General features: G+C 56.7%; 1 protein-coding gene across 1 annotated transcript; it reads left to right on the top strand.

The window, feature by feature from the left end:
* Positions 1-2,438: 2,438 nt before the first annotated feature.
* GRK6 (G protein-coupled receptor kinase 6) lies at positions 2,439-14,195 on the top strand (the record flags this gene model as incomplete). The annotated part of the gene is made up of 16 exons (XM_008939383.1): positions 2,439-2,530; positions 5,399-5,511; positions 5,823-5,900; positions 6,165-6,265; positions 8,173-8,265; positions 8,573-8,636; positions 9,270-9,410; positions 10,106-10,296; positions 10,980-11,017; positions 11,149-11,238; positions 11,330-11,538; positions 11,827-11,964; positions 12,202-12,339; positions 12,495-12,629; positions 13,419-13,420; positions 14,149-14,195. Coding segments are annotated over exons 1-16 (1,630 nt in total), but the record flags the coding sequence as incomplete, so codon positions are not given.
* Between the last annotated feature and the right edge of the window lie 2,188 nt (positions 14,196-16,383).

Raw genomic sequence — 16,383 nt, forward strand, 5'->3', positions numbered from 1 at the left:
CCACGCTGCAGCGCAGGGACTCGCTGAGATCCAGTTAGAGGGCTCTGGAGGTGAGATTTGTAGGGGCAAAGAGCAACCAAATTCCATCTACACAGGCAGAAACGTTTCTGAGAGACTTGAAAATCGGCCTCGGTGTAGATACGCTGACCACGATGGACTACAACATTATGGTCCATAATAGTTTGGTGGGTTTGGGCGTAGGTTTTGGCAAGGTTCGTAATGGTTTGGGCAAAGTTTGGTTCAAAACAGAATCCAGACAAAGCCCAACAGTGGCACTTGTGGCTTCTAAAGACGAGACCCTTCTTCACATGTTGTGGCCAAGAGTTCCATTGCTGGTGCAGAGCGAGGTGTCGGACGGCTGCTGTGGTGCATCCCAGTGCTCCTCTCCCTCAGCAGGCAAACACAGCCCACTGGCATGCTCGTGCTGGATGGTTCCTGGCCTGTGAGAGCCATGGGTGGCTGTGCTGCCTGTTCACAGATCTCTCACCCGTGGCTGGGTGGCTGTGGTGCCACTGCAGTGAGCTCTGGCAGGCTGTGTGACAGGACAGGGTCACTTTGCTGGACAGGTCTGGCAGCACCACATGGTTTGCCCCCTCCTGCCCTTTTTGAGAGCCTCCTGCTCTCGTGTGGGAGTGTGGGGCTGAGATCGCCCTAGATGTGCTGTAGGGGCTGCTGACAGCCATCTTCAGCTGCTGCGATGAGATGACCATGCTCTGTGCTTCCTTCAGACTCTTCTTCAGAGTTTGGCTGAGGGGAAGTGGGAGGATCTTTCCCCCGTGTCCCCCTTGCCCACTGGCCTTTGGCAGAGGGACAACAGACCAGCTGTGAGCTGTCACCAAGCCCTGAAGCTCCCTTGTGGTGAGCACTGGGTTGTGGCAGCCCGCCTCTTGCCCCATCCCCAAAATGGGGGTGCTGGGAGGTTGGTGTGGTGGAGACAAGTTCCATGCTGCGGCGCTGGGAGGTCAGGGGAGAACTGTGCGTGAAGGGCGCTGGAGCCTCCTTCCAAAGCAAACAACTCAAGGAAATGCAAACTGCCAGCCCTCGTCCTCCGGGTGCTGTGGGGCACGGCTCTGCCTTTCCCTGAGCACTCTTGGGGTGAGGATGGCTCTTCCTCCTGTGCCCTGGCTTAGTTGTCCCCGTCGGTTTCATTGCTGCAAGCCATGGCTGACAAGAAGGTGTCTGCTGCTGGTTTCTTCCACCGCTGCTCACCCTTGAGTCACTTCCTTCCTGAGTTTGTACAATCGCGCAGCCCAGCTGCTGGCGCGGGGCGAAGGGAGCACAGCGACCCGCGGCGTGCCAGGGGCTGGGACCTGGGGCTGGCCCTGCAGAAGGCCAGTGGTGGTGGCCCCGTCCCACCTGCCTGTCCAGCCACGGCCTCCTGCAGCACGGGAACTGGATGCCGGGGGACCCTGTCTAGGATCCGGGGCTGAATGGCATCCGCAGTGGAGGAACATGTTATGAAAGTGTTTCTCAAGAGCTGATAAATGGTGTTCAACCCCCCTGATTTCAGAAAGCCCTGCCTTTGGCCCAACTTTTCAACCTATTTCCAAAGAGGGATGGGAGACTGTGTGTGTGTTGGCAGCAGGCGGTGGAAGGCAGTCCCTGGAGGTTGGCTGATCCCAGCAATCAGGCGCACAGGCATTTCAGTACTTGGTGCTTGCTATGATGTAAATTTTTTGGTTTATCTAGAAGCTTTCCCACCCTGTCCTACAGCACTGGGCATTTACTCCAGCAACTGAAGTTGAAATGCTATCTCTTTTTTGGATCTTGCTTTTCTGAGGCTGGCTTATCTCTGGAGAAAAGTGGGAGTGTCACCACTTCACAGGTGGGAAACTGAAGTCATGAGCCCCAGGCGATGCAGTGAGTTGCTGGTGGAGCCAGGATTAGAGCAGGAATTCCTGTCTCCCAGCTTCATGTCCTCCCTCTGAGAGCCCCTCCCTAGAGTAAGCAATCAGTCTGGAATGAGTAGGTGGCATGAACACCCTCGCCACAGCAGGAGGAGCCTCACACTGAGCCAGGCTTCTCCAGAGGTGATTAGTTGTGCAGAGGTCTTGAGGACAGGCCTGGGAGCCAAGAACTCTTGTGCCTGCATGGGGTAACCTGTGGCCTTAGATACTCCTGCCCCTGCCCTGATTCTCCCACCTTAAAGATGAGTTAATCGAGCTGTCCAGGTGAAAGGTCTTCATGTTCTTGATCAGGACTTTGTTCAGCAGCCAGAGTGGTTGGTCTGTCAACTTCCTCTGGCAGTCAAAGGCTCTAACGTTTTTGTTCTACCAGCCAGGAGACGGTGGTACTGCTTTGGTCTTGTTTTCCTTGCCTGGGCTTGCTCGTCTGAATGGACCAAGGGTGTCTCCTACTTTGGCAAGGTTAGGCAGGACTGCAGTTGGACGTCCTTGCTTCATAGCTCATGGTACTGGTGTTGTGTGCTCCGCAGGTGGTGGTGGAAACCGGAAAGGCAAGAGCAAGAAATGGCGCCAGATGCTGCAGTTCCCCCACATCAGCCTCTGTGAGGACCTCCGACAAACCCTCGGTGAGACGTGGCAGCTGGCAGGAGCTGAGCGGGGCCGGGGGGGGAGTGTGTGGGGCTGTTGTGCACCCAAAACCGAGTTGTGCAAGGGTCTGGAACATCTAACAAGGCATGTACTGGCCAAAACCTGGGCAGGATTGCTCGGGGTGCAGGAGAGCAACAGTAGGTAGGTAAGTCATAGCGGTTGATGCATCCACACACCTTGTAGACTGTGCCAGGCTTCCCTAGAGATACGCCACCTTCTCTGTGCAAACAGACCCGTTCGGCGCTGCAGAGTTTTGGGGCGTTGCTCTGGGGTGCCTTTGCAGAAATATCAAAGGTCCTGCTAACGTCCTCTGGACTCTCTGTCTGGGGTTCAACCCTCCTCTGCAGACATCGGCTTTGAATACTAAGGCAACAGCTTTTCTCGGGCAAAACTGGGTTCCTGCTGTGCGGTTCGGACGGGAAGTGTTCAGTTGGGCAGGGCTTGGCCTGTCATTTTAATACTGCACTTTGTACTCTTTGGTTTTAATGTTGTTTGTGCAGCAGGCTTGGTCCTGAGGTCGTCTACAGCTACCTGAAAGGAAATTGTAGCAAGGTGGGTGTCGGTCCGTTCTCCCACATGACAAGTGCTAGGACAAGAGGAAATAGCCTCAAGTTGCACCAGGGGAGGTTTAGGTTGGGTATTAGGACAGATTTCTTCACTGAAAGGATTGTCAAGCCCTGGCACAGGCTACCCAGGGCAGTGGTGGAATCTCCAGCCCTGGAGGTATTTAAAAACCATGTAGATGTGGTGGTGAGGGACGCGGTTTAGTTGTGGACTTGGCAGTGCTGGGTTAACAGTTGGACTTGATGATTTAAAGGTCCTTTCTAACCTAAATGATTCTATGATTCTATCATGTGAAATTGTTTTGGGGCACAAAGGGTGGGAAGGCTCTGCTTCCTGGGAAGAAGAAGCTTGTTTAAGTTGTTGCTCTGGATTCAGCTGCCAGCTGGAGAGTGGCACAGCACTCACCCTGTTTAAAAGCAGGTGTCATTGGGCTGAGGGGATTTGGGAGGTTTCTGCAGCTCCAGTCCCCTCTTCTACCCTGCCCAGTTTTTCCACGTCCTGGCAGCCCCAAAGAGAGTTCCCTTCGAGGGCACATGGCATTGTAGCACTTGGAATAACTCAACCTCTGTCAGCCACATGGTAACCTCCAAGCTCCCAGCAGCCTGGTTCTGCTGCTGTGCACGCCATGCACCACCACCACTTCCTGGAGCCAGTTTCACAGCCAAGTGTAGTCAGATGGGGACTCTACCCTTGGTTTTGCTGCAAACTGCCTCTCTGGAGCAAGTTCTGAGCACCAAACTCTGGTCTGTGCCTTGCAGCTCCCATCTTGTCTGTCCCAACCCCTGTGTGCTTCTCTGAGAGCTTTCCCTCAGGTTCTCTGCCTGCATCTGCCCTTCCTGTGGGTGTCATGATATGTTTTCCAGCACTGAACTTCACCTTTGTTGTGCTGCCCGTTTGCTGGTGGTGAGTGCTGGTGGACTGTCTGTCTCTGCTCTCCCAGTCTGGGACAGTGACCTTATGATGCTTTGAGAGGCAAGTCCCTCCCAGTAGCTGGTTGTCACCACCCATGCCCCGCTTCCCCTTGGGACACATGGGAGAAGTGCTTCTGGCCCAGGTGGTGGCCACCTCTTGTGGTTTCCCCATGGGAGAGATGACCCCATTCCTCTTGCTTGGGCCACTCTTTGGTTTTCTTTTCCCCTCACAACCCACTAGAAAGACATTTCTTTCCTGTTCCAAAGGCCTGGCAGGACTGTGGGCACGGTGGGCTGCTTGCCCACTGCAGAATTCAGCTTTGTGTGCCCTGACCACGGGGAGCAGCCCTATGTGAGCCAGGGCAGCGGCGAGGGCAGCCGAAACCTTCTGATCTCACCAGCAGCAAACCCTCGTCCTCCCCAGCTGAAGGGAACTCCTTCCCCTGCAGACACAAGGAAACTGGTGGGGCTGGCAGGGCGGCCTCCTCCCCGGCACAGCCCGGCCGTCTGTGCTCCAGCACCCTCAGGAAGCCCCAGCTTCCTCGAGAGAAACTGCTGTGGGGGCACAGGAGGACGGCAGCACTCCTGCACCCCGGGCAGCCGCAGCCCTCGGTGGCCGTGGCTCTTACAGAAATCTGTTCTGGCCTGTGGTCAGACAACGTCTTATGAGTAGAAGAGGTGGGGAGAAAGCAGAAAACTGTAAGTGCTCTGGATACTCAAAGGGGTTTGTGTCTGGTTTGCCAGACTTTAGAGAGGAGTAGGAGGAATCAGAAGGGAAGCCAAGCTCTGGAGGGCTGTAGAGGTTGATGTGCAAGCAAGTGGCTGTCCCGTGGAGTTGGGGGGCTCTAATTGCTGTGTGCTGCATTAACAGGACATCTGTGGAAGCAGTGCCTCCTATTTGGATGATGGTGCTTCTAGCAGGGCCTTCGGGAATATGAGTTGTTTGTAAGAGTCATTGGAGCAACTCTTGGCCTGGAGTATCTGGCTTGAAATAAGGTGTTGCTCATGTTCCAAGGAACGTTGTGCATCTGGAGTAGACAGTTGATCTCCATGGGGAGAGGGCTGAGAGGAGAGCCTCCAGGCGAACAGGAGACACGAAGGTGTCTTGCTAGAAGCAAGAGGGGCAGGCTGTACAGAACAGCAATCAAACCTCTTTCAGGGAAGATCTTCCAAAGGGCAACATAAAAATTCGGTCCTGCCTCTTGTCTCGGTTGGGTGCATTTCACTCTCCTGGGACTCTCAGGCTGGTTGGGACCTGCGAGCAGCCAGCAGAGGAGTCATAAGCCCCTGCACCACAGCCTGGGGCCAGGGCGGTGGGCCGTGGCTGCTCCCCTGGGGGCTGGCAATGAGTGATCTTCTCCACGTTTGCAGAGCGGGACTACCACAGCCTGTGTGAGAAGCAGCCGATCGGGCGCATGCTCTTTCGGCAGTTCTGCGAGACGCGGCCGGAGCTGTCACGCTGCGTCAGGTTCCTGGATGCCGTGGTAAGAGCAAGGCCCGGCCGGCTTCGCGGCGGGAGGCGGCATGTTCTTGGCACCCTGGACGTGGACCGGTTGGCCCTGGGTGCTCCGGCAGTTGCCAGGCACTTCTGGGCATGTAGGGTTTTCCTGAAGGAAAAACCTGTGAGTTGCTGTTTCTCCAAGACAGGGCTGGGCTTTCGCTTAGGGAGCTGTTTGCTGGAGATCTGGTTTTCCAGGAAAACATGGGAAAGCTTGGGCGGAGGGTGTTGGTGCTGTGCAGCTGTTGCCTGGTGGCAGGGCTCGGTTCCCGCTCCTCACGCCGCTTCTCTGCGCAGGCAGGGTACGAAGTGGCTCCCGACGAGAAGCGGAAGGAGTGCGGGCAGCACCTGATCGAAAAGTACCTGAAGACAAATGTGAGTAAGAGGGTTGTGCTCGCTGCCTGCAGCAGCTGGAAGGCTGACAGCTGTCATTACCTGTGTCCTGCCACAGCAAACCTGCTGGGCGGGACGGTGAGGGCAGAGTACAGAGCCACCCCACCACCTCACAAGAGACTTTTGCTGCTTTTCCCATCGACCCTAAAGCAGATGGGCACCTGAGTGCTGTTCCTGTGGGCTTCTGCTTCCTGGGATGAACCCTGGGCTCTGATCCCTATGTTTGACTCCATCCTTTGTCCCCAGAGTGAGGATCATGTGCCTGAAGTCCCCTCACAGCTGGTGGATGCCTGTTGTGAGAAGCTGGAGCAGGAACCTTCCAAGGAGCTCTTCAAGGAATCCACTAAGTAAGTTGGAGGGCTGGAGCCTGCCTTTGGGCCATACCATGTGTCTCAGTTAGAAGGCAGAATTGTGTTCCCCCTCCCTTATCCCTTAGTTTTCCCAGATAGAGAGATAAACAAAGGAAGGCAGGGGTAATAAAGGTCTTGCACCGACTGAAAGTTAACAAAAGTGAAATATATTATTTAACAGGGAACAGAAAGGAAGAAGAGTAGGGATTAACAGGTAAAGGGGTTGTAAGGGGTAACAAGGTAGGGAGGGGTAAACTTCCAAAAATACAAAACCAAAACACTGCATTGAGGCTCCATGGTACTGGATCTCGATGGATCTTGATGGATTGAAGCTGGATGGCCAGTCCTTAGATGTGGATGGAGGCAGGGAGTGAGTCTGTAGATCAGGCCCAGGTCCCAGAATGGCCCCCACCACATGCAGCACAGGGAACATCAAACAGCAACAGAGCAGCATCTCTGGCCGAAGGTCCCAGCAGAGAGAGAGGGGGGCAGTGCCTCCCTCCCCCCTTTATAGACCTTAGCAGGAAGTCCCGAAGACAGGAAGAGGGGAGTGGGAATAGGACAGGTCTCCACCTCTCTTCATTCAGGCTTGCTCCTGGTTTTAGATTTCAAATCTCCACCCCCCAGGACCCGCAGGTGTTTCAAACGCAGGAATTTCAAACCATCACATCACAGTACAGGGTAGATGATGCAGCTTATTCACCATGTCCCTCATGGTCCTCTCCTCCAGGAGAGCGTGGGCTGGTGCTAAGGCTGGTGCCTGGAGAGTTTTAGGCTAGAGGTTTGCAGCTCAGCCACCTGCAAGCAAGTGGAAGGAGCTCCCATGGGCTCTGGGAGCCACAAGCTGCTGCGGAAACCTCTGTCACTCATCAGTGTGCCACGGGTCTGAGTTGCCATTTAGGAGGACACCGTTTTAGCGAGCCTCAGCCTCTGGCCATTCTGTTCCAGGCTTGTGCCTGGATCTCGTGGGCAGATGCTGTAGCATAGAGCTGGCATCTGCAGTCCTAGTGCCAGCTGCCCTCTCTTGCTGGCCGCAGATGTGGCTGTTGTGGTTAGCTTATGCTGGCTGTTGCTGCAGGGATCTAAGGTCACTTCTGTTCCCAAGGCAGAGACAGTAGCTGAGGTCCTGGGTCTGGGTGCAAAGCAGAAGCTGTTAGGCCAACCAGGCTTATGGGCCCCTCCTCTCCCTGTGCGGTAGCGGGAGCACATTGCCTCACCAAGTGCAGGGCTGTGGCAATGGGTTTGCTGCCGTCTTCTGGGGAGCGTTAGCTCTGTGTGTGGTAACTAGTGTCACTGTCTGAATGCAAAGCCTCTGGGCTGGGCCCTGCCCACTCTTGGCAAGCTCTGAAAGGGGAAGAGCCCATCTGCTTCTCCTTGATGCATGTCTCCAGTCTAGACAGTATGTCTAAGGCTCTTTACTCTGCTGGGCAGCCCTGGCAGTGCTCTCCAAGGCAGTTAGCTCTCTCGAGCAGGATCCCCTGTGGCCTTTTGTGCTGGATATTCACCTGAAACTGAACAACTCGGTGCCTGGTGCTGAACATTGCTAACAGCTTTCGGCAGCTGATTACAGCCTTGGGCGTGCGTTTGCCGTGTGAGCAGCAGGGCAATTGCAGAGTCTCATCGTCCCCCTTTGTCCTGCAGCTCAGGCTGGTGCTGAGGCCACAGTTAGCGGTGCCAGCCCGGTCCCAGGGTGCTGCATTTGCCACAGTGGTACCTCCGACGCACCTCCCTTCTGCATCAGGCTTAGTGTGGAAGGGGCTTTCTGGGGTGATTCCTGCCCAAGCTGGGTGAGAGGATGGCAGGGGAGCCGGGCGGGCAGCTCACCCGCTCGTCCCTTGGGCCGGCAGCTTTTTCCATGGCTGCGATCAGCTCTCGGGAACCTTGGTGGCTCTGCTCTCTCCTAGGCTTATCCACGACTACCTGAGTGTGGCTCCCTTTGCTGACTACCTCGACAGCTTGTACTTCAACCGCTTCCTGCAGTGGAAATGGCTGGAACGGTAACGCTGCCCAGCGTCGCGGGGAGAGCCGCACCCTGCTCACACGGGCTGCCTGCAGGTGCCTGAGGGCACCCGCCCGTGCTCAGGCCTGGCAGGAGACAAGGGCCTGGCCTTTGTCTGCCCTTGCTGTCCTTCAGGACCCTTTTGTGGCACCATCAGCAGCCCCAGCCTTGCTTGCCTTGCAGGGAAGCAAGGTCTGCTTGAGCAGGGGTTTTGGGGTGTGCCATAGTCTCTCAGACCTGGGGGTGAAATTCAGTCCGTGCTTTTTCCCTGCTCCTATCTCACTCCAGTTTCCTTTCCCTCACAGGCAGCCAGTGACCAAAAACACCTTCCGCCAGTACCGTGTGCTGGGCAAGGGCGGTTTTGGGGAGGTGAGTGACCACTGTTTCCTCTGCATTTGGGGTACCAGGCAGCCACCATTGCCTGCTGCCAGATGCAGACCTGGGTTGGCCATCGGAGTGCAACAAGCTGCTCCAGCACCTGGAGGCAGGTGCTGCTGGCTGGAGGGGGGCTGTGGGAGCTCTGCACTGGGCACTGCTGTGCTCTGGGCATTGTGTCATCTGTCAGTTCCTCTCTGAGGGGCAGGAGCTCCTCTCTTACCAGGCACTGGAGGTGTTGTGCAGAGTAGGGAGCAGTGCCCTGTGGTGTGTCTGCTGCCTGGACAGAGAGATCTGTTCCTTAGGTCTTGGTTGGGGAAACTGCACTCCTGAAAACTGCCACTGTCAGGTTTCTTTCTGCTTCTGAAGCAGCTTTCTATCTTCCCAGGCATCAGCCATGGTGCTGCTACAGGCAGCAGAGCCATTGCATCCCTCTGCTGCTTATCTGTGACATCTGCAGATGTCACTTCTCCCTGTCCTTGCTTTAACAACAGGCTTCTTGATAACCTCAGAGTGAGGTGGCGACAGGGACGTCTTTGCCTTCCCATGCCTCTTCCCAAGAGCAGAACCTAGACTCCCACCATGGAAACGGCAGCAGGAGGGTGCTGAGCCTTGTTCCCCCTCCAGGTCTGTGCCTGCCAGGTGCGTGCCACGGGGAAGATGTACGCCTGCAAGAAGCTGGAGAAGAAGCGGATCAAGAAGCGGAAGGGGGAGGCCATGGCCCTGAATGAGAAACAGATCCTGGAAAAAGTGAACAGTAGGTTTGTAGTAAGTACATGGGAATTGCTCTCACTTTGCTGTGGTGGTTGATTCTTCCTCCAACCAGCCAGCCCCAGCACCTCTGTTCTCCTCACCTGCTGTCAAAAGACAGGAGCAGGCCCCAACCATGGGATAGCTTCCTGGCTATCCTGATCTCTCAACAAGGCTGGGGTCTGGAAGGACCTCCCAGTCTGCCTCCCTAAGATGTTGTAAATGCCCCCAAAGTCAGGCCCAAACATCCATCTGGTCTCACAGGCACCTTCTTAATCTCTGGAGCACAAGAAAGCAACAAGAACTGTCTCTCCAGACAGCCAAGTGGGCAGAAGCCTAGCCCCAAGCTGTGTGGTGGGGGACCTCTCTCCCTGGCTGCACTGAGGTGTGGACAGCCTGAAACCTCCATTTATGGAGGATTCATCAGACACTATCCCAGGGTTGCTGTTGGGTACTGCTTGCCCCAGAGAGAGGACCAGTTCTGGCTCAGGGAAATAGTATCCTCCCTGTCTGAGGAGAGATGGGGGTGTGCTGTGACTACTGAGCACTTCCATGTCCTCCCTGGGTTTGCATAGTTCCCCCTCTGCCTCCTCTGCTGGCAAAGGCCCAGTCCCTCTGCCTGTGAGTGGCTGCTTGGGTGTCAAAATGTCCATCAGTGTGCACCTCCCTCTTCCAGCTGTGTCTTCTAACAGCCTTTCTGCCCTGAATTGCAGGTGAGCTTAGCCTATGCATATGAAACTAAAGATGCTCTCTGCCTAGTGCTGACCCTCATGAATGGAGGGGACCTCAAGTTCCACATCTACCACATGGGAGAGGCTGGCTTCAAGGAGCCCCGGGCAGCGTTCTATGCTGCTGAGATCTGCTGTGGCCTCGAGAACTTGCACCAGGAGAGGATAGTGTACAGGTGCGTGCTGCCTGGTCCCTGCTGGGAAGCCTTGTATGGGCTGCAGAAGCAAGAGGGTTCCTGCTGCTCTTACTAGCCCAGATGGGTCTGTCTCCTCAAGAAAATAAGCTCAGAGCTACGTGAGAGGGGATCAAGAACAGAAAGCTGATCTTATGGGAGAGCTCAGCTTGGCTTCCTCATGCTGGTAAATTATCTGCCAATAACAGGATGTGACCAATGTGAATACCTCGGGGCAGGCACTCTGTGCTTGACTCCTGGGGCAGTATTGACAGGAGAACAAAGGAGGGTAGGCTGCCACGGTTCTGTGAGGCAGTGTTAGGGTTGGCATGGCTGGAAAGTCCCGTCTGGTCCTACCCTGCACGTTGCCCCAGGGCAGGGTAAGCAGAAGAAGCCTCTGCTCCTTCTCTCCTGCACAGCCTGCTCCCTGTTGAGCCCTGCACCTGCAAAGGAGGACTCAGCCACAGGCTCACTGCTTTCATATGGGGAATTGAAGGTTGTCATGACCTGCCTCTCTCTGCTTGGGATGAAGGAGCTGGCAGGGCTGATTCTGGGGCAAGGGGTGAGGGGAGGGTTATCTGTGTGTGCCCTCTGCCGCTCATCTGTGAGTTCTTGAGATGTCACTGTTCTTTGTGTCCTTTGCTTTGACAACAGGCTTCTTGCTAATCAAGTCCCTTCCTTCCTAGGGACCTGAAGCCAGAGAACATCTTGCTGGATGACCATGGTGAGTGCAGATCAGGAGGAGCCCTGGGCCTGGGTCCTTCTCTCTTCCTGTGCTTGAACCAGGGTTACTTTGTGTTCTTGGGACGTTGTCCCATGACATTGTCCTGTTAACTTGCTCTCTCCTCTGTGCAGGTCACATCCGTATCTCAGACCTGGGGCTAGCTGTGCACGTCCCAGAGGGCCAGACAATCAAGGGCCGAGTGGGGACAGTTGGCTACATGGGTAAGTGGTCCTAGTTTAATCAAAAAGTGGTCTCTGGCTGCACAGGTACTGTCCCTGCCCTCACACGGCCCTCACCTCCACTCCCATGTAGCTCCGGAGGTGGTGAAGAACGAGCGCTACACGTTCAGCCCGGACTGGTGGGCTCTGGGCTGCCTGGTGTACGAGATGATCGAGGGACAGTCGCCCTTCCAGCAGCGCAAGAAGAAGATCAGGCGGGAGGAGGTGGAGCGGTTGGTGAAGGAAGTGCAGGAGGAGTACTCGGAGAAGTTCTCGCCCTGCGCCCGCTCCCTCTGCACCATGGTACGGGCGTGCACCCCTGTCCCTCCGCTCCCACCCCCCCTTTGCATGCAGCAGGAGGACGTTGGGCCTGCTCCGCGGAGAGAGAGGTGCTAGTGGCAGCTGGGTTCCCTTGCTCTGGCTCTGATAAGACCGTGTGGGAGAGTCTGGAGTGCCTTAATTCCTTACCCTCCCAACTGCCTAGCAAGCCCGTGCTGTCCTTAGAGATACACTGCAAGAGCCCAGCCCACCCCAGGGCTGCTCCTCCCAAAACACCCTTCAGCCAGGGCACTGACTTCCTTTGGATTGCAGCTCCTGTGCAAAGATCCTCTGGAGCGCCTGGGGTGTCGAGGAGCTGGCGCCAAGGAGGTGAAGGAGCACCCTCTCTTCAAGCATCTCAACTTTAGGAGGCTGGAAGCAGGCATGCTGGACCCCCCCTTCAAGCCAGATGTAAGTGCTGGTCTGTGTCCTGACCACTGGTGCTGTCAAGGGAAGCAGGAGCCCTGGGGTGGCTTTTCTGAAGAGATGGCACCCATCCTCTTCTTCTTGTTTCCAGAGCCTGGCAGAAAAGGGGTCAAAGCAAGCTGTGGGCTGCAGGGAGAGGGGGGATTGGCCGTGACCCAGAGTTGTTTGAGGTGGTGGCATCTTAGTGGAGCTTGGCATTAGAGTAATCTTTGTGCTGTTTAGCCCCAGGCCATCTACTGCAAGGACGTTCTGGACATTGAGCAGTTCTCCACGGTGAAAGGGGTGGAGCTGGAGCCCACAGACAATGACTTCTACCAGAAGTTTGCTACAGGAAGTGTGCCCATTCCTTGGCAGAACGAGGTAGGTTTTCAGGACAAGGTTTGCTTCTGTGCCCACTGTGGCTGCATGCAGTGTCCCGCAGGGTTCATGCTGTCCCTGCTACTCCTGCGCTCGGCTGAACCATTGGTGACAGGCTTTGTGTGGCACTTGCTGCAGCCATCTTTGTCCTCTTCCAGATGATCGAGACGGAGTGTTTTAAGGAGCTGAATGTCTTTAGCACAGATGGCACAGTGCCCCCAGACCTGGACTGGAAAGGGCAGCCTTCTACACAGCCCAAAAAAGGATTACTCCAGCGCTTATTCAGCAGACAGGTAAGAGTATTTGCCCAGCATTTCATCCCCAGCAAGTCCTGTAGCAGCACTGACCCCACTCCTGCCTGTGCCAGGCAGATCTGCTGGGGAGGTGAGCACAAGGGAGAAGCAGGCAAAGTCAGCCCCTGGGCTGGGTGACCAGATCCCAGGGGTCTCGGGAGGACCCACATAAGGCTGCGGGGAGCCAACCCTCACCTGGCTGGTACTCCCCATGCTGGGGGAGTTGAGGAGGCTGGGTGGAGTGACCTGGCTAAACATGCTGCAGTCACACAAAGAGAGGAATGTTGTTAAAGGCACTAAAATAGCAAGTCTGCTCCCTTTCTACATGAATAATACCATCTCTGAAGAAGACTTTGCTCTTGGAATGCACTCCTGGGCTCCCTAGAGCATTTCTGCCAGACCTTAAACAGGGAGAGAGAGCAGTGCTTTCGAGGGATGAGGAGAACGGAAATGTCTTGCAGCTGCTATGGCCTTGCTTGCCTGCCTGTCTCCTCTGACCAGAACAGTCTGCTCCTTTCCAGGCCTGGCAAAGTCCGGGCAGCTGCCTCTCAGCAGCTGCTTGCAGCTGTGGGACTCAAGCATGGTTGGCTCTGGACCCACTCTCAGCCACCCAGTGCTGACTCCTGCTTCCCCAACGAGCTCCCAGTTGTGCTTCCCTGTTCGCTGGCCAGAGCCAGCTCTGGGCTGGGATTCCCAGCCCTTCCCGAGGCAGGCAGGACCTGCCGGAGGACGGGCAGCTGCCTGTAGCAGGGGTTGAGCTGTGATTTGCCACGTGTTTTCTCTTTCCAGAGGTGAGCAGTCTCTCCTGGCTGCTCTGCTCAGGGAAATACCCGGTGGCCCGCGGACGTGGCAAGATCTGAGAAAGAGGAGTGTTGTCCTTCAGTGCCTATCCCCTTCCCCCAGCAGAGCACAAGCTGCTTGTTGTTCTAACTGCCCCATGAGCCACTAATCTCGCTTCCCTGCTCTTGCTGCCTTCGTGGGGGAGGCCTTGCTCTCAGCTTGAGCCAAAGCTGCCCCTGCACCGCCACTGCTGGGAGCTCTGCTCCCAGGGGCCTGTGGGAAGTTTCCTTCACTCCTCTCTTTGGATGTCCAGGACACTCAGAAGGGTTAAGCAACTGTGAAGGGTTCAGCATTGCTCTGTGCTCAGACTCCTGTCATGGCAAAAAGGGCCTCGGCTGCTTCTGCGGCCAGCTGAGCCCTGCGTGGGGCAGGTCGTCTGTGCGAGCTGTAGTGGCTGTAGTCCACAGAGCCCATCTTCCTCCCAGCTTCTGAGCTAGTCAGCTGTGTCTCACCAGTCTGTCTGCCAGGAGCTGAACCCCTAGATGCAGCTTGACTGTTTCTCTGCTGACCGAGGGTCCCCTCCAGCCCCTTGCCTCCGTGTAGCTCCCACACACAGGCTGGGGGGGCCTGGCTCTTCCCTGCCAAAGTGCAGCTGTAGGCTGGGTTGTGTGACCATGCTCACCCTCTGCTTGCTGTGCTCCTCTCTCCCCCCTCCCTCTCCTTGCCCTTCTGACTTCAGGACTGTTGTGGAAACTGCAGCGACAGTGAGGAAGAGCCTACCCTGCTGTAGAGCACAGCTTGTTCTCCAGCCCTGGAGACCCCCTTGCCTCTCCGGGTGCCCAGCAGAACAACAGTCCAGCCTGAATGACAAAGTAACAGCGGCCTGGCAAGGTGGATTTGTTTACAGCTTCACACATTCATATTTGAAGACTGTGAGGATGGCTCCAGAGCTGGCAGCAGCACAGAGCTTGAGCCCAGGTGCTTCTGACCATGGGCAAGCCCTCGTCCTGGAGACAGACCTGGATGCTCCTGAACGTGCTGCCCAGGACTGGGCCGCTGCTGCCCGCCAGCTGCTGCTCCCCTCCCTGACCCAGGGCAAGAGGGAGGGATTGTGCCAGCCTGGGTCCAGGCCAGACTGGAGCAGCTCTGCTGACACATTCCACAGTGCCAAAGCAGCACTGCAGATTTGGTGTATATTTATATATGTTGGTCTGTACATATCACATGTTTTTTAATCTAGAGGTGGGGGCCTGCACTGTCCCCACCCTATCACAGGCACAAATGTCTTCCTATGGGGGAGCAACAGCCCCAGCTTTGTACCAGGGAGTCCTGGGCAGAGGCCTTCTATGCCTTGAAGTGCCTGAAGAATCTTTCCTGGACTTTTCTGTCTGCTGAGGCTCCAGCGGAGTCCGTTGGTCAGCCTCGAGGCACAGGAAACCATTGTGCCAAAGCATCTACCGTCGCACCCCGGCAGGAGCGTGTCACTGCCTCCTCCTCGCCTCCCTGTCTGCTGGAGTTGCTTCCTCCTGCCTCGTCTCACATGTGCCGCCAGCTCCAGGGAGCTGATCCCGGCCCCCTTCCCAGATCACTGTCAGGCTGCCTGCGGGGCGCAGCCACTCTCATGGCACCTGCTCAGAAGGTACCTGCTGCTGAGTCCAAGGCTTGGTCTGATTCGTGGAACGGTGCAGCGTCACCGCAGCAAGTTCCAGCAGCTCTGGACCCAGCCAGCTCTGTGTGCTGGGGGTGCTGCACTCCCCAGGCTCAGCTTGGTGCTGGAGGAGAAGATAGGAGGGACCCTGCTTTTGGGGAGCAAAGCCATGGCAAAGAGCATGTCCCCAGGGTTACACTGAGCTGCGGGGCCAGGCCCAGCCTGCCCACTGTACCAGCTTAGTTTGTGTCCCCGGGGGTCCTGAGAGCCAGCACAGCTCCTGCACCCGAGGGCAGGCCAGGCGTGGAGGGGCTGGACCCCTGCGTGTCCCTGGGGAGCAGCACAGGGCTCAGCCTACCCCTGCTCTGCTCTTCCTGTCTCCTCTTGTGCACACTGGTCCCAGCTGCGTCCCGAGCAATATCTCGTCTCTCGTGTGTGTGTGTGTGCACACGTGTGTGCGTGTGCTGCTGCCTCCTGCTTGTTCTGAGCCAGGCCCCCCGGGGGGGCTGAGCACCTACTTGGACCTGTGGTATCATTTGCTTGCCTTGCACTAAAGTGGGAGAGTATTTAAATTTTTAACCTTTTTCCTAAGATTCACTGCCTTGTGTTGCTGTTGTGTCAAGGGGTGCCCACCCCAGGCCTTACAGGGTTGGTGGCTGGCAGGAGGAGCAGGGACCCATTCCTAGGCTGTCACAGACTCTGCTGGTGCTTCTGTCCTGCAGGGAAGGGCTGGGGCTGAGCCCTGAGGACTGCACATAGTCCTCAGTGGCTTCTCCTGCCTGGTTTGGGTCAGCATGGGGACGTGATGGGTACGTGGTCTTGTGCCATTGCGGTGCTCGTATCTCCTGTGGTCCCCTTTGGGGCCTGCCTGCCCTCAGCACCCCTCTCGGTGTGCTCTGGGGCCAGGGGCCGAGCCCTGCTCCCCTCCAGATGCATTGCTGTCTGGGGAAACCGTGCAGAGGGGGACCTCGTGCCACCAGTGTGGTCCCTCCAGGGGGACAGCCTCTCACAAGGGGGATGCAGCACAAGCAGGGTTAGGGTCACGGTGGTCACCACGGGGGGTATGCAAAGGCAGGAGGAGCCTGGGCAGGGTGGGGGCAGGGTGGGTTTGGAGTCCGGGGCCGGCGGCAGCATGGTGCGCAGCGCGGGGGGGGCACACACAGCTGCACAGGGATGAGAATAGCAAGTGCGGCTGGGTAGCTAGGGAACAGTTGCCATGGGAGCGGCGAGGAGGAGTTCTCACACTCAGAGGGGGCATCTTGGGGTAAAATCCAGGAATTTTCTGCAGCCGTGGAATGAAGGCAGGCAGGGCGGGGGGATGGGGAC

This window comes from Merops nubicus, unplaced genomic scaffold, assembly GCF_000691845.1.
Source record: "Merops nubicus isolate BGI_N331 unplaced genomic scaffold, ASM69184v1 scaffold40554, whole genome shotgun sequence".
NCBI classification, from domain to species: Eukaryota; Metazoa; Chordata; class Aves; order Coraciiformes; family Meropidae; genus Merops; species Merops nubicus.